At 54.2% G+C, this 19,469-nt stretch overlaps 1 protein-coding gene across 2 annotated transcripts in view; it reads left to right on the top strand.

The window, feature by feature from the left end:
- The first annotated feature begins 10,235 nt into the window (after window positions 1-10,235).
- LOC128845836 (fibrinogen-like protein 1-like protein) overlaps window positions 10,236-19,469 on the top strand; it is a 38,055-nt gene continuing 28,821 nt past the window's right edge. The window contains exon 1 of one of the 2 annotated variants that reach the window (XM_054044874.1): window positions 10,236-10,251. Coding sequence is in view for 1 of the 2 variants with exons in the window: in XM_054044873.1 (XP_053900848.1) it covers window positions 11,664-11,709 (46 nt within the window). In the remaining variant the exon portion in view is untranslated. Of the gene's footprint in view, window positions 10,252-11,645; window positions 11,710-19,469 lie in introns of those variants that run through there. The other variant, XM_054044873.1, reaches the window with a different exon arrangement.

Genomic DNA, 19,469 nt, shown 5'->3' with positions numbered 1-19,469 from the left:
CTCCAGGGCAGGTGTCATGGTGCTGGCAAGAGAGAGGAGCCGGTATTAGACTGTGCAGTATGGGGATGGGACTGGCACCAACACGCAGGTGAAACTGCAGCGAAATAGGCACAGGCTGGCAAGAAGGGAAACTGAGGCACCGAGCCAGGGAATGATAAGGCCAAGGTTTCTCAGACAGACAGTGGCAGGGCAGGAATAGCCCCTGTTCCCTGGATCCTGATGCCCCTCCTGTATCTGATCCTGGGTGTGAGCCTCTCCCCAAAGCCGTTGCAATGTTACTGGAGTGAAAAGAACAGCTCAGCCAGGAGAGAGTGAACCTTCCCCGCACCTCTGCCAGAGGAGCCACCCTTGGGCGGTGACCTGGGAGTGGGAGGGGCAGTGACTCCCAGCCCTGGGCCTGAGCAGCACTGGGGTTAGGGGAACCGGGCCGGAGGGTCTCGGTACCTGAGGTTGCCCACAGCAATCAGGGAGTTAGCGAGGACGGCGCCGGGTGGAGAGTTATCAGGCAGCTCCTCAATGAGCTTCTGTGAGACCCAAAGGAGACAACGGAGCGTGTGAGATTCGGGCCTCACTGACACTTCTCAGTGAGGAGATTACACAGCCAGGGCCCCACACAGCCAGCAGGATCCCCCCACTTACCTCCCGCTCCTCCGATTCCTGCCCAATAGTGACCACTCTCCGAATTTCTCCCGTCTCTTCTCCCCAGTCTTCAGCCCCAGCAATCCCTGCCCTCAGCTGCCCCTCCAGCACCAACAATCCCCCATCCACTGGCCTGGGGAGACCTCTGCCCCTCCCATGTCTCTGTCTTTCCTCCAGCTGCTGGGCACCATGTCTCGCTCACCACAATCCTCTCCGCCACAGCCGCCTTGCAGCAGTGCGGCTCCAGTGTGTCCTGCCCTCTCTGCTGTGCAGCGAGACGCGGGGTGGATGGCGTGCAGGAACACGAGCTGCTGGGCCTCCTCCTGCACCCACCAGGAGTGGGGTTAGGGGAGAGAGAGACAGTTAGCCAGGGACCTCCCTGCTCCCACACAGCAGCTGCAGGACTCAGGCCTGAATGGGGGATAGTGGGGACCCGCCCATTGTCCAAATCACCCACCACTCCACCACAAGCAGGGTCAGGAACTGGGACAGTGCCTGTGGGGGGAGGAGACCCAGCTGGTGTGTGACAGACACCCCCACCTCTGGGGTCCCAGATCATGGAGGAGAAAGGTCCCCATTAGGGCTGGTGGATCATCAGGGACAAGACCCTCTGCAGGGGGTCAGGTGCTGGGAAGGGGCAGGACAGTCTCGGTTCCAGCACAGCTGGGGTACGTTTGTACCTTTTCTCTGCCTTGGAGCTGCTCTCGGCTGTTATTGAGAGCAGCCTCCTCTGTGGCCACGTCCACCCATTCCTCCTCCTTCTCCCCTGAGTCCCTGGCGGTCCCTGCACCAGGGAGAGAAGGGGACAGGGTGACGCCTGCTGCCACTCGGGGGAAGGACAGGGGCACGGTGGGGCAATGTGTCCCCTTCCCACCTCCGGGACCCAGGGCAGATCGGGCCCCACACTCCCCCCTCTCAGTGATGCCTTCAGCCCCCAACTCCTTCAGGAGCCCATAGCAAAGAGACCCCCCCACGCTGTCCTGGACTCCCTGAGAGGTGCCTCCCCCCAACTGGAGCACCAAGGACCAAAGTGGCAGCATCTAGTGTCAGTGGGGTTCATGTGGCTCAAGCCAGACCCCTGGGCTGGGGACCCCCCCCCCATAGCACTGATCGAAGGCCTGGGCCCAGGGTGTTCACAGCCCCCTCCTCACTCCTCCCTGAGCCCAGCCTGGCTCCTCACCTGGAACAAAGCAGCGGCGCCCATCGGCCTCGCTGCTGCTTGAGTCCCAGGCACTGCTGCTGTCCCATGGGGAGCGGGCCGAGCTGCTGGTGGTGGGACAGGGATCCTCCACCTCCTGCCCTGGGGAGGCTGGAAGGTCCTCAGTGACCGGGCAGGGCGATGCCTCCTGCTGGGAATCAGGGCTGGGCTCCTGGGCCGCTGCTGCCCACACAACATGCCCCAGAGTCACCCTGCCCGGCTCCCCTCCTGCACTGGGTCCTGACTGCCCAGCCGCAGCCTGGCCCAGCTCCATTTCGACCTGGCCTCTCCCACCTCGGCGCCTGCGCTGGGAGCGGGTTTTCTCCGCCAGAAGGCTGGGCACTTCCACCTCCTGGCGTGGCCGGGAGCTCCTTCCCCGCCAGTGGGGACAGAGGAGCCGCTCTGCTCCTGGGGAAGATGGCAGCTGCTTCCCACAGGCTCTGGGGCCACCTGCAGAGCCTTCTTCCTGAACATCCTCAGGAGCCTGGCCATCCTGGAACTGAGCGGGGAGCGGGCGTGAGTCTGGGGTCAAGGCAGGCTCTCACTAACCAGCCTGTTTGGTCCCTCCCCATCCCTGCCCCAGCCAGAGCAGCTCCTCCTCCCGCACAGGGGTGCATGTAATGCAATCTACACGCACTGGCAGGAGTTCATTGCATGATCTGCTCCCAGCGTTCCCCCTCGTCACCCCTAGGGCTGCAATGCCCGGGGAGTCTCCTTTTCGAACACTGGATTCAGTCACTTTGGACAAGCAGCTCCCTCCTGCCATCCCAGGCCACACTCACCCCCAGGCTAGAGAAGGAACAGAACCCAGGAGTCCGGACTTCTCCTGGGAAACCATTCCCCACGTCTAAGTCCCGAGGCAGAGCAAGGCCAGGACCCCTGCCTTTCCCATTGATTTCCACGCTCAGCAGCTCACAGGGTCTGGCCCAGCTCAGAGACGCTCAGCCTGGGGAACGGTCTCCCACAAGGGAAGGGTTGGGAGCCCCATTGCTGGGACCTTTCCAAACACACTGGAGACGGCTCTGGAGAAGCCCCTCCCCGGTCTGAGAGCGAGGGGTTCCTGGGGGCGGTTTGCAAATCCAATCTCCTTTGGGAGAGATTCTTTCCCCCTCTTTCTGCCTCTCCCCAGACAGACAGGGGACGCCAACGGGGAACCCTAATGCCACTCACTTGCTCTGCTGACGGAGCGATGGATGGAGGATGTTCAGTGTCATTCCTCGCCCTTCTCCTCACTCCCCAAAGCCAAGGCAGGCTGGAGAGGGTGGTGGTGACCTGAGGAGTTACCCTGCCCAGCCAGCAGGCAGGGTGATAGCACTGGGCGATCGACTGGCTGTGAAAACAAGAGTCTGTCTTATTGCCAAGGGACAGAGAAACTCGGCCAGCAGCAGGGGGTGCAGAACACTGGCCTAGTGCGGGGGTGACAGCGCCTCCCAGCTCCTCCCATCCCAGCACTTTACACACTTCCTGGAGCCTCCCAACCCCCTTGGGCTGTAGGGGCTGCGACACCAACCCCACTGATGAGAACCAGGCCTGGGGCGGGGAAGCTACTGGCTCAGGGTCACTCCAAGTGTCAGAGCCAGGAATTGGACCCAGCAGTCCTTATTTCCAGGCCCCTTCACTAACCACTGCTGCACACTCCCTCCCACAGCTGGCAATTACAACCAGGCCCTCATGTCCGGCCCCCTGCTTTGGGAGGGAGTGTGCTCCGCTGGAGTGATTGGAGCAGAGAACTGGGAGTCAGGACTCCTGGGTTCCATTGCTGGTTTCCTATTGACCTCTGGGACTTGGGGTAAGTTGCTGCCCCCTCTAGGCTCTGTCCCCAGCAGTCAAATGGGGATTTCATACTTTCCCACTATTGGAAAGTGCTGGGAGAATCCCCCAGCAAAAGCTGCTCTGACAGTGCTAAGCAGCATCTGACCATTAGAGGTCGGAGCGCACTGCCCAGGAGAAGGAGTGTTTGGTTCTGGGCTGTTGGAGTACGGGCTTGCAACCATCTGTGCACACATATTATACTAATTGCATCTAGACCACATCTCCCTAATTTGTTTGTGAGAATATCCTTATTAACACCAAGATGGATCACATCTACTGTTTACCCACCTCCACTAGGCCCGTAACCCTGCCAAAGAAGGAGCTAGGATTGGTTTGGAATGATTTGTTCTTGACAAGTCCATGCTCACTAGTCCTAAGAACCAAATTGTCCTGTAGGTGCTGACAAACTGATTGTTTAATAAGGAGTCCCAGTATCTTTCCAGGTATGTTAATGGATGGGAAGACGTTCTTTTTCAGGGATCTCTGACGAGAACTGGGGCACAGCACTTAGTTTGTTGAGGCCATAAAATGGAGACAGGCACCTCTTCCCTTCTCCCAGCACCCCAGATACCTAAAAGGGTGGGACTCACATCCCTCAATGGGCTTTAAAAAAGACAATGGTTACAATGTGGCCCCAACCATTTCTGGTTTCTGCAGACTAGATGTTTTAGCAAAGTTTAGAATTCCTTGGTGCTCAACACCGTGAAACTCCCCTTTCTCCTTCACAAAGGGCTTTAACGCCCCTTATCTCACCCAGGCTCTCGACTGCCCAAAGTTGGAGAATTGTCCCTGTTCCCACTGCAGAGCACCCCCCACGACACACACACAGAGTCCTCCTGGTGGTGGGAGGGGAACAGAGGAAAGGACAGAAGACGTAAGAGATGAAGAGAAAGGAGGGAGGGATGGAGGAAAAGGTAAAACAAAAAGGACAAACCCTAATGTCCCCAGTGATTCTAAGGGACAAAATCCCAGGTGGGGAATAAAATTCGACCACCTTAAGCTAGTGTTTTCCATGCCTAGAATTCAGCTGGCGCCAGATGCAGCAGACTGAACAGGTTCCAAACCTCTCGGAGGCTCTTACCTTCTAAACAGGGACGTCTGTTTTCTAGTGAAATCAGGAAAAAGAAAGGAGAAAACTCAAAAGAGGTTCCTCCTGGTGCTCACATACATGAACTCAAATACTCTCTCAGACCTCAAAGATAGATCTCGAGAAGCAGACTTGCTGAAGCAAAGCCACAGGGGTCTCTGAGTTTTCCCTGGCCCTGCGCCCCTGTCCTGCCTTGCTGATGTCAGCATCCCTCTGTGAGGTCACCACCTCCCCTGCACCTTTGGCCAATAGGCTGATGTCCTGCAAAAGGCCTTTGTGATGTCACTGCCACACCCACCCCTCCCCTGCAGTGTTAATGTCCTGCCACAGGGCAGACACTTTGGAGGTTTGAGCTACACAAAGAGGAGACACTTAGATCTCAAAAATTAGATGAGATGTTTCAGTCTGAGCTAAGTAGTTGCTGCTCTTAACAATTGCAACATAATAAAATACAAATAAAATAGACTATTTCAGCCATTCTATTATGTCATAATCTGATCTGAGTAAACATGATAGGACACCTCATCTTATGCACTGCTCCTAGTGACACTCTCCAATAGATCCCCATCCTCCACCCGCCGGGAGGTAGGTAGGGGCCGATTGTTATCCCTACTTGAAAGAGGGAGAAGCTAAGGCTGAGAAAGGAGAATTGACTTGTCTTAGGTCACACAGCCAGTCCGTGGCAGAGTTGGGAATAGGACCCAAGAGCCCTGATTTTCAAACTAACCATCGGATCTTGAATTTCAGACATTGAATGACCTGAATAAAGTGCTCTCAAGTGAGTTCCAGACCAGCAAGAGTTCATAGTAATTATTCAGCAAGTATTTTAGGAGAACTGGAATGGTAGAGAAAATAATGAACTGCAGAGAAGCAGCAAAATTTGTCGAACATATGACTGGTTATGACTATTTACTTGGTCTTAAAAGAAAACAACAGGGACCTGAGTCTCCTCCCTGTCAATAACCCCCTGCTCAGCCAATCAGGGTAGAGACCGAGGAGCGGGAGGATGAGGGTTTTCACCAGAGAGCCCAAAGGATGGCCCAGGTCACCGCTGGGGATCACTGTCTGAGCACTATTTCAGTCCCACATTTTTCGGTGGACCTCCCACAATGGGAGTTGTAGAGCACCCCCCACGACACACACACACCCCTCCTGGTGGTGGGAGGGGAACAGGGGAAAGGACAAAAAAGTAAGAGATGAAAAGAAAGGAGGGAGGGATGGAGGAAAAGGTAAAAGAAAAAGGACAATCCTTAATGTCCCCAGAGATTCTAAGGGACAAAATCTCAGGTGGGGAATAAAATTTGGCCACCTTAAGCTAGTGTTTTCCATGCCTAAAATTCAGCTGGCGCCAGATGCAGCAGACTGAACAGGTTCCAAACCTCTCGGAGGCTCTTACCTTCTAAACAGGGACGTCAGTTTTCTAGTGAAATCAGGAAAAAGAAAGGAGAAAACTCAAAAGAGGTTCCTCCTGGTGCTCACATACATGAACTCAAATACTCTCTCAGACCTCAAAGATAGATCTCGAGAAGCAGACTTGCTGAAGCAAAGCCACAGGGGTCTCTGAGGTTTCCCTGGCCCTGCGCCCCTGTCCTGCCTTACTGATGTCAGCATCCCTCTGTGAGGTCACCACCTCCCCTGCACCTTTGGCCAATAGGCTGACGTCCTGCAAAAGGCCTTTGTGATGTCACTGCCACACCCACCCCTCCCCTGCAGTGTTAATGTCCTGCCACAGGGCAGACACTTTGGAGGTTTGAGCTACTCCCTGTGGATCACCCCACTCAATGAGTGTTCATTCTAGGAAGCAAGCCGGCTAGACAGTAAAACATCACAAGCTGCTCCCAATGCTACACTCGGTTTCTCAGAAATGAGTAGATTTTATGGCCAGAAGAGACAGTTAGAGCATCTAATCTGACCCCCTGCATATCACAGGCCTCCTGTCTACCACAATAGCTACTTTTGGGGCAAACACATTCCGGAAAAGCATCTAGTCTTTATTAATGACATCAAGAGATGGAGAATCCACCACTTTCCTTAGTAGCTTCTTCCTGTGTTCAATCATCCTCGCTGCTGAATATTTGTGCCTTATTTGTCATAGGAATTTGTCTCTTTTCACCTTCCAGCCATTGGGTCTTGTTCTGCCTTTCTCTGCTAGACTAGAGAGCCCTTTAATACCCAGTATATTCTCTCCATTAAGGCACTTCAACACTTCAATGAAGTCCCCTTCAATCTTCTTTTGATAAGCTAAACAGGTTGAGCTCTTTCAATAGCTCACTAGAAGGCATTTTTCTCCAGCCCTCAGAACATTTGGTGGCTCTTTGCTGCCCCAGCTCCAATTTCTAGGACCATCTTTTTCAAAGGAGGACACCAACACTGGAGGCAGTATTCCAATAGCAGTCTCACTGCTGCTGTGTCATCTCCCTATCCTACTCACGGCTCTGCTCCTACGTCTAATGATGGCTTTAGCCCTGTTCACCACAGCATCACACTGGGAGCTCATGTTGAGTGGCTTCTCCACTCTGGCCCCTAAATCCTTTTCAGAGTCACTGCTTTCCTGGATACAGGTCCCCATTCTGGAGGTGTGGCCGGCGTGCCTTGTTGCCACGCATAGGACCTTGCATTGGGCTCTGCTCAAACTTGTTTTCTTTGAATGGGTCCAGCTGGCTGAATGAGCCAGATCGCTCTGTATCACTGCCCTCTCCCCATCAGGAATTACCACTCTGCCTGTATTTTGTCACCCCCCCAATCTTATCCGCAGTGATTGTATGTTTTCTCCCAATTCATTGATAACAATTATTTTAAAAAATTAGTCCTTGAGAGCTTCTTCAGACACTTAGTACCCAGGACCTGATCCCCACATCACAGTGAGAAATGCTGTCAGGCCCTGCTGGTACATAGGGGATAAGCACAGAACAAACGTACCTTTAGGAGCTGTGTTGTCCATAGGCTCTGAACAACATGTGGGGGTCAGCAGATTACAAACGCACGACAGACCTGGAGTGTAGACAGGTCCCAACTGTGTCTCGGTTTCCCACCCTGTAAAATGGGGAGAACAAACAAAACCTTGATTAGCTCCATTTGATAGCTGGGGAAACCGAGGTACCCAGCGGTGCAGAGACTCGCTCATGGTCCCAAAGCCAGGAATAGAAAACAGCAGATCTGATAGCCAGGCCTGGGACCTAACCCTGGTTTTCCTGGCCTTGCTGCTCTAAGTTTAGTCACAGCCTCCATGTCTTTTCCCCCGTGTCCCTTAACCCCACGTCACTGCAGAAGAGAGATTTTCTGGTAGCCAGCTGGCTCTCCTGCATGTGGATGTCGTTCCAAAAGACGTGCTCTGGCTCAGTCCCATGCTATGGTTGGCTGAAGGAATCACTTGGTCACATTCCAGGCCCTGAGTTATACAGGAGGGGCGACTAGATGCACAGAATGGTCCTTTCTGACCTGAACCTCTATCAATCGCTACATTTTCGGCTGCTAGGAAGAGAACTCTGAACCTATTTTCTCTCATTCACTTTCAGTCGGAATAATTTCAATCCAGGCCAAAGGATTTCCTCTTCCATTGTGTCTTCAGCACCTTTGCGAGCAAAGAGTTACTGTTACCCACAGGTTACCAGTTTCAACCTGTCCCAGGGTGAGATGGCCAGGAAAGGGGTTGGAGCTCAACTGCACCTGGCCCAGGTGATGCAGCTCCCAAGGGTGAAGGGAATAAGTGTGGGGGTCACGTGACAAGATGCAGCCTGTGACTAGGACCCAGGCCTGCTGAGAGATAGAAGGGCAGCCTGTGCTCAGCCAGGAGAGAGACCCCAAGGGAAGCAGGCATGGGAGAGGCTTGGAGCGTCCTTTAAAGGTCAGGGACAAGCTGGGAAGGGGCCAGGCTGAGCACTAAGGACAAGGCCCTAGGAGGGAAAGACAGGGCAATTTAGGAGATGGGGCAGATAGTCCAGCTGGTTTCGGCTCCCAGGACCAGACACCCAGAGGTGAAGGTGATTGTCGGGGATTCTGTCCTTCTTCCCCAGTGTAGATTTGATAGTGGAGAAGACTGATGCCGTAAGGGGGAAGTGAGTTACCCCAACGTCACCCAGTGAGTTTATATCACAAATGCATACTCGGAAGGATCCAATAGAAACATGGATTTTCCAGTCTCTTCTTTCTAGGAGTCCCCAGGGCTAAGGTAAAACCCCTGCTGCCCCTCCCCATTCTGCTCACCTCCAAGATGTGCTGGAGTTTGTCTGTGCTGGGGGGTGCTGTCAGCAGGATCGAGAGCTCGTCATCCATGTTCTCTGGGCAGGCCTTGCTCAGAGCCTGCCAGCGGAGGGAGACCAGGGGTCAGGGCCTGCATTAGCACCGGTGTGCCATTGAGGCTAACAGCGGGACTTTGCCTGGGAGTTCGCGTGGGGAGAGCGCACTGAGGCTTTCATCTGCAGGTTTCTCTGAGTAGGTCCTGCAACAGTTGAGGAAGTTCTTAAGAGGACGGTGATATGGAAGGTGAGCGATCAGCTGTTGTAACCTGCACAGGTTGTGCCATGTTTGTCTTTCTTCCACAGGACAGAAACGAGTTTGTCTGTACAAAGTGCAAGCTGGTCTCCATATTGGAAGAGAAGGTTCGAGGCCTGGAGAAACGAGTATCGACTCTGCGTTGCATAAGGGAAAATGAAGATTTCCTGGACAGACGTCAGGAGATGCTTCTACGGCCACAATGTTCTGAAGATTCAGAGCAGGCACAGCAGGGACAGAAGGATTGTGAAGAGGTTTGGCAGCATGTGACCTCCAGAAGGAGAAAGAGGAGCGTCCATGCACCAGCAATGGAGATACAGGTGAGCAATCGTTTCCATGTTCTCTCTACAGGTACTAATGCGGAGAGTGGACTAGATGACCCATCTGAGGGAAGGGAGCAGAAGGAGACTCCACCGATTGGAAGGCAAAAGATGCACTGTCCTAGGGATGGGGGTTCCACAACCACCACTCCCAAGAGGAGGAGGAGGGTGGTGGTGGTCGGGGACTCCCTCCTCAGGGGGACTGAGTCATCTATCTGCCGCCCTGACCGGGAAAACCGAGAGGTCTGCTGCTTGCCAGGAGCTAGGATACACGATGTGACGGAGAGACTGCCGAGACTCATCAAGCCCTCGGATCGCTACCCCTTCCTGCTTCTCCACGTGGGCACCAATGATACTGCCAAGAATGACCTTGAGCGGATCACTGCAGACTACGTGGCTCTGGGAAGAAGGATAAAGGAATTTGATGCGCAAGTGGTGTTCTCGTTCATCCTCCCTGTGCAAGGAAAAGGCCGGGGTAGAGATCGTCGAATCGTGGAAGTCAACGAGTGGCTACGCAGGTGGTGTCAGAGAGAAGGCTTTGGATTCTTCGACCATGGGATGGTGTTCTAAGAAGGAGGAGTGCTAGGCAGAGACGGGCTCCACCTAACGAAGAGAGGGAAGAGCATCTTCGCCAGCAGGCTGGCTAACCTAGTGAGGAGGGCTTTAAACTAGGTTCACCGGGGGAAGGAGACCAAAGCCCTGAGGTAAGTGGGGAAATGGGATCCTGGGAGGAAGCACAAGCAGGAGAGCGCAAGGGGGGAGGACTCCTGTCTCATGCTGAGAAAGAGGGACGATCGATGAGTTATCTAAGTGCCTATACACAAATGCAAGAAGCCTGGGAAACAAGCAGGGAGAACTGGAAGTCCTGGCACAGTCAGGGAACTATGATGTGACTGGAATAACAGAGACTTGCTGGGATAACTCACATGACTGGAGTACTGTCATGGATGGATATAAACTGTTCAGGAAGGACAGGCAGGGCAGAAAAGGTGGGGGAGTTGCGTTGTATGTAAGAGAGGAGTATGACTGCTCAGAGCTCCGGTATGAAACTGCAGAAAAACCTGAGAGTCTCTGGATAAAGTTGAGAAGTGTGAGCAACAAGGGTGATGTCGTGGTTGGAGTCTGCTATAGACCATCAGACCAGGGGGATGAGGTGGACGAGGCTTTCTTCTGGCAACTAGCAGAAGTTGCTAGATCGCAGGCCCTGGTTCTCATGGGAGACTTGAATCACCCTGATATCTGCTGGGAGAGCAATACAGCGGTGCACAGACAATCTAGGACATTTTTGGAAAGTGTAGGGGACAATTTCCTGGTGCAAGTGCTGGAGGAATCAACTAGGGGCAGAGCTTTTCTTGATCTGCTGCTCACAAACAGGGAAGAATTAGTAGGGGAAGCAAAAGTGGATGGGAACCTGGGAGGCAGTGACCATGAGATGGTCGAGTTCAGGATCCTGACACAAGGAAGAAAGGAGATCAGCAGAATACGGACCCTGGACTTCAGAAAAGCAGACTTTGACTCCCTCAGGGAACAGATGGGCAGGATCCCCTGGGAGAATAACATGAAGGGCAAAGGGGTCCAGGAGAGCTGGCTGTATTTTAAAGAATCCTTATTGAGGTTGCAGGAACAAACCATCCCGATGCGTAGAAAGAATAGTAAATATGGCAGGCGACCAGCTTGGCTAAACAGTGAAATCCTTGCTGATCTTAAACGCAAAAAAGAAGCTTACAAGAAGTGGAAGATTGGACAAATGACCAGGGAGGAGTATAAAAATATTGCTCAGGCATGCAGGAGTGAAATCAGGAAGGCCAAATCACACTTGGAGTTGCAGATAGCAAGAGATGTTAAGAGTAACAAGAAGGGTTTCTTCAGGTATGTTAGCAAGAAGAAGAAAGTCAAGGAAAGTGTGGTCCCCTTACTGAATGAGGGAGGCCACCTAGTGACCGAGGATGTGGAAAAAGGTAATGTACTCAATGATTTTTTTGCCTCTGTCTTCACGCACAAGGTGAGCTCCCAGACTGCTGCACTGGGCAGTACAGCATGGGGAGAAGGTGACCAGCCCTCTGTGGAGAAAGAAGTGGTTCGGGACTATTTAGAAAAACTGGACGTGCACAAGTCCATGGGGCCGGATGCGCTGCATCCGAGGGTGCTAAAGGAGTTGGCGGGTGAGATTGCAGAGCCATTGGCCATTATTTTTGAAAACTCATGGCGATCGGGGGAGGTCCCGGATGACTGGAAAAAGGCTAATGTAGTGCCCATCTTTAAAAAAGGGGAGAAGGAGGATCCGGGGAACTACAGGCCAGTCAGCCTCACCTCAGTCCCTGGAAAAATCATGGAGCAGGTCCTCAAGGAATCAATTATGAAACATTTAGAGGAGAGGAAAGTGATCAGGAACAGTCAGCATGGATTCACCAAGGGGAAGTCGTGCCTGACTAACCTAATTTCCTTCTATGATGAGATAACTGGCTCTGTGGATGAGGGGAAAGCAGTGGATGTGTTATTCCTTGACTTTAGCAAAGCTTTTGATACGGTCTCCCACAGTATTCTTGCCGCCAAGTTAAAGAAGTATGGGCTGGATGAATGGACTGTAAGGTGGATAGAAAGCTGGCTAGATCGTCGGGCTCAACGGGTAGTGATCAATGGCTCCATATGTAGTTGGCAGCCGGTTTCAAGCGGAGTGCCCCAAGGGTCAGTCCTGGGGCCAGTTTTGTTTAATATCTTTATTAATGATCTGGAGGATGGTGTGGACTGCACTCTCAGCAAGTTTGCAGATGACACTAAACTAGGAGGCGTGGTAGATACACTAGATGGTAGGGATCGGATACAGAGGGACCTAGACAAATTAGAGGATTGGGCCAAAAAAAACCTGATGAGGTTCAACAAGGACAAGTGCAGAGTCCTGCACTTAGGACGGAAGAATCCCATGCACTGCTACAGACTAGGGTCCGAATGGCTAGGTAGCAGTTCTGCAGAAAAGGACCTAGGGGTCACAGTGGACGAGAAGCTGGATATGAGTCAACAGTGTGTTCTTGTTGCCAAGAAGGCTAACGGCATTTTGGGCTGTATAAGTAGGGGCATTGCCAGCAGATCAAGGAACGTGATCATTCCCCTTTATTCGACATTGGTGAGGCCTCATCTGGAATACTGTGTCCAGTTTTGGGCCCCACACTACAAGAAGGATGTGGAAAAATTGGAAAGAGTCCAGCGGAGGGCAACAAAAATGATTAGGGGTCTGGAGCACATGACTTATGAGGAGAGGCTGAGGGAACTGGGATTGTTTAGTCTCCAGAAGAGAAGAATGAGGGGGGATTTGATAGCAGCCTTCAACTACCTGAAGGGGGGTTCCAAAGAGGATGGAGCTCGGCTGTTCTCAGTGGTGACAGATGACAGAACAAGGAGCAATGGTCTCAAGTTGCAGTGGGAGAGGTCCATGTTGGATATCAGGAAAAACTATTTCACTAGGAGGGTGGTGAAACACTGGAATGCGTTACCTAGGGAGGTGGTGGAGTCTCCTTCCTTGGAGGTTTTTAAGGCCCGGCTTGACAAAGCCCTGGCTGGGATGATTTAGCTGGGAATTGGTCCTGCTTTGAGCAGGGGGTTGGACTAGATGACCTCTTGAGGTCCCTTCCAACTCTGATATTCTATGATTCTATGATTCTATGACCAGGAGCCGGCTGAGGTAAGCGCCGCCTGGCCGGAGCTCGCACCCAGAAACCCTACCCCAGGTCGGAACCCCCTCCCACACCCAAATTCCCTCCCAGACCTCACACCCGGCACCCCAACCCCCTGCCCCAGGTCGGAACCCCCTCCTGTACCCTAATCCCTAATCTCCAGCCCAATCCCAGAGCCCGCATCCCCACCGGAGCCCTCACCCCTCCCTGCACTCCAACCCCCAGCTGCAGCCCAGTGAAAGTGAGTGAGGGTGTAAGAGCGAGCGACTGAGGGAAGTGGGCTGGGCTGGAGTGAGTGGGGGTGGGGCCTTGGGGAAGGGGCATGAAAGGGGTTGGGTCAAGGGCGTTTGGTTTTGTGCAAGTAGAAAGTTGGCAACTCTACTTAAGGACCTTTGAAAAGCAGCCTCCTTAGCACCGCTCCTGATACCAGGGGCCAAGGCGCCCCCGGACATGAGAACCACAATAGGCCAGAGCAAAACGCTGCGTTAGAAATCGGAGCTCAGGCTGCCAAGCGAACGATAGCTGACAGACAGGAGATGCGGGAATTAAGGTTGTGCCTTCAGCCAGCAACTGGTGTTCATCCGTTTGCACCACACACACACCTGTAGGCAGGGCCACTATTTCCTTGTCTGTCTGCCTGTTTAGCGTCTCTCGGTCCTTACAGTGCCCATCACCGTGGTGTCTGAGTGGCAAACCAAGGGTTTGACGTGTGCATATGAAACTGCCTGACTGGAAGGACGTGGTTTGGTGTGGATCAGTGACTGCTGGGGCGATTGGTGGCAGAATGCTCTGAGGGCCTGGCTCATTCCGACCTGGCTCATTCCAATGGCTTCTACAGCTGACAGCAGCCCAGTCTCCTGCCTGGGTCCGACGCAAACCAGGAAGTAAAGACCACGGTTAATAAGAACAGCTAAAAAGATCATTTTCGCTGAGCCCAGCCCTGCACAGATTTCCAGCTTAGGTTTGCATTTTCAGCAAAAGTTCTTGATTATTTTCTCCCAGCCCCTTTGTGCCTCCATAATAGCCAGCCACCCTGTTAGTCGAATCCTGGGGCGCTCCAGGGACAGCGTGTGTGCGTGTATGTGTACGTCTGTACATATGTGTATGTATACATGTGTGTATGTATGTGTGTACGTGTATGTGCACATGAGTGTGTGCACGTGAGTGTGCGTGTGCATGTGTGTACATGTACCCCAGTCAGATGTATACATCTGGATTTCCTTTGAAAGAATTTTCAAATTGAGCTGATCAAGTGCAATGGCAAAGCACCCAATTCCTCTGCCCCCCAACTGCCTTCGCTGCTTTAACATACAACCTGCTCCGCTGACACCTCTGACTCCTGAAAGCCCTAACGCTCCAGGGGAGCAGGCCGTGCCCTGCCCTGCCCTGGCTGCCCCGGGTGTTACCTCGGAGGGAATCGTTCCAGATTCCAATGGGTGGCAGGTCCAGGGAAGAGCCTTATCTGGGGGAGGCTGTACCAGACCCGCCCGACCCAGACAGGCTCCCAGGTACTCTCTGCTCGGGGCTGATAAGGCTTCTTAGCAGTTTCTCTCCAAACATATTCCAGTTCAAGACACCTGAGAGCTCCACAGCAGGGCAGCATCCCCAGAGCGCAGCAGGGCGGGGGTTAGGGGGAGCAGTCGGTAGCAGCACCTGCCCCTCGTACGGCAGGAGCGAGAAGTGCCAGCCTCTCTGCACAGAGCAGCAGTGTTTAGCCTGGGCCAGACGTGCTGCGGTGATGGGTAAGAGCAGGCTCGGAGAGCCAGAGGGTCTGTGGGGCAGCGCTGGGCCCCTCTGCTCCGCACTAGCGCTGGGTGGGCGTGTTCAGCTGGGATTGGAACCCACCAGCACTTGTGGGTGCGAATGTGGGGCTGGAACGCAACGTGGGGCGCTCCCACCTCGCCTGGGGGCGACTGGGGGGAAGGGCAGAGAGACACCTGGGCTGAGACCCCAGCTCCAGGGAGACAGTCACCCCAGCCCAGCCGGGTTAAATTGCCCAGCTGTGTGACAGCCCCCCCATCCCCGAGGGTTCCCCCCCCCGGTATGTCACAGCAGGGTAATGTGCGTACTGAACGGCAGGGGTTGCCAGAGACTGGCTGCTAGAGGCCTTTGGGGATGGAGGAAGCAGCACTAAGGTACATGCCAACCTCCCTACAGAGGAGGGGCCGTGCCCCGCAGGTGTGGGGCAGGGAGCTGGAACACTGCGCGGTGGGTCATTGTCTGGCCCAGGCCCTTCCTAGCCGGAGGCCAAGGCCGAGGCATTTCCTTCAGGTCACCTTCCGCTGCAGCTTGGCCACGGACCCCCATAGCCACTAGCCCAGCCAGGGATCCCAAGTGGGGATTGTCACGGCTGGTTCCTCCCTGCCGCCAGCAGCTCTTCAAAGCCAGGGAATTCCTGAAATCCTGTGTGCCCCTCCCCCACCCACCTCCTGGGGCTCTGAGTGCCCCCCCGGACAGCCCCTCCCCCGAGCTCTGAGTGCCCCTGGCCAGTCCCTCCCCTCAGCCCCCCCCCAATGAGGGGGGCAGGGAGCAGCTGGGACCCACACATGTGCACACCACTAGGGTGACCAGACAGCAAGTGTGAAAAATCGGACAGGGGGTGGGGGATAATAGGATCCTATAAGAAAAAGACTCCAAAATCGGGACTGTCCCTATAAAATCAGGACATCTGGTCACCCTAGCACACCCACAGGGAGTGGCGGGGACCCACACACGTGAAATGGAGCTCATTAATAACCGATCAACAGCATATATGATACAATGTACATAATACATAATTTTATTATTTATATAGTTATGGAAAGTAAATAATACATGGAAGAAATGAAAGGCTTTTTTTTACATTATTTTTTTTGTTAGTCATCCCTGCCGGGGCCCCGCCAAAAATGTTCGAATTTGGCCCCGCCCTTCCTAAAGCCGGCCCTGCTGGAGAGAACAGGAGGATTCAGTTAGCAGGGGCTGCCGATCCGTCCCATTCACCAGGGCTGCCATCCTGCGGCTTCAGCATTAGTGGCTGGGGTGACTTGGGGAAAGGTCTCAACCTCCCCACATCCCACTTCACTGCTGCCAGAATCCCTCCTGCCCCCCCCCCCGCTACAGTCCCCTCCCTACCCAAACTGGGTGGGGCTGGAGGAGAGGGGTCTGAGAACTTGAGCTGTGGATTGGAGGTGGAACAGCTGTCATGGGCACTGAGGGGGAAGTGGTAGGAGCTCCCCGTACAAGGAGGGGGGTTGCCACTGGAGGTCACTAGGAAGGACAACAAGACTCAATCCTGGGGGTCAGGAGGGGGAATCCATCCCTCAGAGGTGGGCAGAGGCTGGGTGGAAATGCTGCTGGTTCCAGGGGCCGTTAATCCCCCCTGATTCCTCGGAGGCGTCTGAGTCTCAAACAGGTTCTCGTTCCCTTGCAGCAGGAGGACGTCACGGCCAATGTGATGCGCCAGCTCCGTATCATGCGGCACTTGCGCCAGGTGCCCGAGGCGCTGCAGGGCCTGTGCCTCTGAGGCCACCAGCAACTCCCGCTCCCTGCTGCAGGTACTGCTCTGGCTCTCTGTAAATGGGGAGCTAGTGGAAGGGGAAATGGAGCCCCCTGGCACTCACAGAAAGCTGATTACAGAATGAGCCCGAACTGAGAGGCACCATATCCGCCCCCGTAAAGAGCCAGACTTCAGTGGTGATACACCCCAGCTGGGGTAGCAACAGGATTGAGAACGAAGTAGGAAGTTCAGAGCAGTAAGGAAAGCCTGGAGGGGAACTTGAGAAGAGAGGTTGGAAAAGTGCAGCAAAGAGAAAGGTGCAGACCTAGCTGTTGGGTCCAGGGCCCTGAGCTGCTATCAATGTCAGGGTGGGACTGGGTTCCTCTACCGGCCCCAGAGGAGGCGGCGTACACGCACCTGGAGAGGGTTCCCAAGCCCAGCAAGGGGGCTACAGGCTGAGCAAGTGCCCCAGCGATGGCAGAAGGACTTCTGTCTGTGGAAAGACCTCTTTGGACTTTTAGTGTGAGGCAAGCTGGGTCCCAGAAGGGTGGACTAAAGGTGGTGACCTGGCCGGCGTTACCAGGCAGAGAAACTGCCATGGTGCTGGAGCGACCATGGATGGGGGACGCTAGCCCAGCGAGAGGGCTGTGATGCCATGCCTGACCGCCGGGGGGCAGCTAACGATGAGTAGATTCATTTATGATTGGCATAGCTGGCAGGATTGAGTTCCCCCTGTGATCCGTGAGGGAAGTCTTGGTTGCTGAAGGAATCATAGAATATCAGGGTTGGAAGGGACCTCCGGAGGTCATCTAGTCCAACCCCCTGCTCAAAGCAGGACCAATCCCCAGACAGTTTTTTGCCCTGATCTCTAAATGGCCCCCTCAAGGATTGAACTCACAACCCCGGGTTTAGCAGGCCAATGCTCAAACCACTGAGCTATTCCTCCCCCAAGCAAGTGTATCAAGGGACCAAGCTGGTCGCTGGATTTCCCACTTCAGTTCCAGGGACTGGCTAAGCAGATCTAGGGGTTTCTCCAGCAGCTCCTAGAAAACCAACAGACGCAGAAGGAAATGCAGGTGCAGCTACAGACGCAGCAGCAGCAATACCTGTGAGAGATCCTGCAAAGGGAAATCAACCCAGGGTCTGCTATGCCCATGGACAAAAAGAGCAGAGAAGGAGAGCATGCCTGGGCTGTGCTGAGAAGGTTAGCCCAGGGAGAAGGGCATGAGAAAGGGTACAAGCGTGGCCTAATGCCAAGATGGGAGCAAGAGTTCTTTGTTTTGGGGGCAGAGAAGCAGGCCATATCTAAAGACACGGCCTGCTTAGGAAATTGCTGAGTGGCTGAACGAGGGGCCAGGGCCCTAAGAAGTTAGAAAGAAAGGAGAAGGTGTCCTCTGACACAAACCCCCATGAGCCAGGCAAGGTGGAGGTGGTTGGGGTGACTATGGACCTTGCAGACCCTCCACCAACACACCCTGTCGGGTGCTGCAGGGAGATGAAGGACGAAATGATTGGCCCAGAGATGAAGCAGACTGGAGGAGGGACAAACACAAGGGTGGAGCAGTCCATGGTGGGTTCTCAGACCCTGACCGAAAAGGTTTTGGCATATGCAGCGGCAGTAGCAAAAAGGCAACAGAAGACGCTAAAGGCTTCAGAAGAGGCTCTGCAAGCAGCTGTTCATGAGACTGAGTGGCTGCAGGAAGAGCGTCGGGATACTGCAGAAGAGAAGGTTTGCCCCGAGCGAGCTGGCAGTGGAGCTGCAGACACTGCGCACAGGCTGTACAAGCGCGCAGCCGGTGACAGCGATGAGATGAGGAGGGATGAAGCTTGGAGAAGAATAGAACTTGCCCCCGCGTGGGCCAGGTTCTAAGGAGGAGGGTATATAACGGGGGGCTTGGCCTGTGGGCTATAAAGCCTGGAGCTAGGCCAAATGGATTACAGAGTGAGCTCCAGCTGAGGGGAAACCAGGGGAAACCGCAACAAAGGTACAGGAGCAGGCCTAGCTGTTTGGTACAGGGCCTTGGGGCAGAACCTAGAATCCAGGGTAGGACTGGTTCTCCCACGGTCTCTAAGGAAGGGGATGTACAGGGCCATAGAAAGGGCTACCAAGGCCAGCAAGGGCAGGCCGAGCCAAAGTCAGGCTGAGGAAAAGCCCCCAAGGGACAGAGGATCTTGTTTCAGTTAAAGACATTTTTTGACTTTTCGTTTGGGATGAGCGCGACCCAGGAAGGAGTGGACTAAAAGATGGTCGCCTGGCTGAAGGGCTGAGTTCCCAGCCAAAAACCTGCTGGCGGGCGTGCTAGCCCAAGAAATCTGTGACCCCTGGCCTTGAAGGAATGGGCACCTATTGGTGTGTGAACTCTGTTACAAGCCTGCTTCCATTGTGGAAACAGCCTGGTAAAGGAGAGTGGTGGGGATGGCCTGTGGGCTAGGATGGCTGGAGGGGTCATACAGGAGGGGCAGCAGGGTCCAGTGAGGAGATCAGGGAACGGGTTGTTTGCAGTCCTGCCACTGAGCGGTAACGTGATCCTGGCCAGGTCACTCTCCCACCTGGTGCCTCACTTTCTCTGTCTTTGAAATGGGGCTCATCCCGACCCACATTAAGAAAGGGTTTGATCCTCTCCTCTTGCTTCCCAAATCCCTGCCCTCCTTGCCCCACACAGGCCTCTGCCCTGTTGCTCAAACTCCCATGCACATGTTAGGGACTGTGTCACCCCCGCAAATGCAAGGTCTCATGTACAGTCTCCTGCCAGCAAACTGAAGCTGCCACTAGATCCAG

This window comes from Malaclemys terrapin, chromosome 12 (genome assembly GCF_027887155.1).
Source record: "Malaclemys terrapin pileata isolate rMalTer1 chromosome 12, rMalTer1.hap1, whole genome shotgun sequence".
Taxonomy (NCBI): Eukaryota; Metazoa; Chordata; order Testudines; family Emydidae; genus Malaclemys; species Malaclemys terrapin.
Note: the sequence above shows the minus strand (reverse complement) of the source record. Positions and strands in the feature narration are given on the sequence as shown.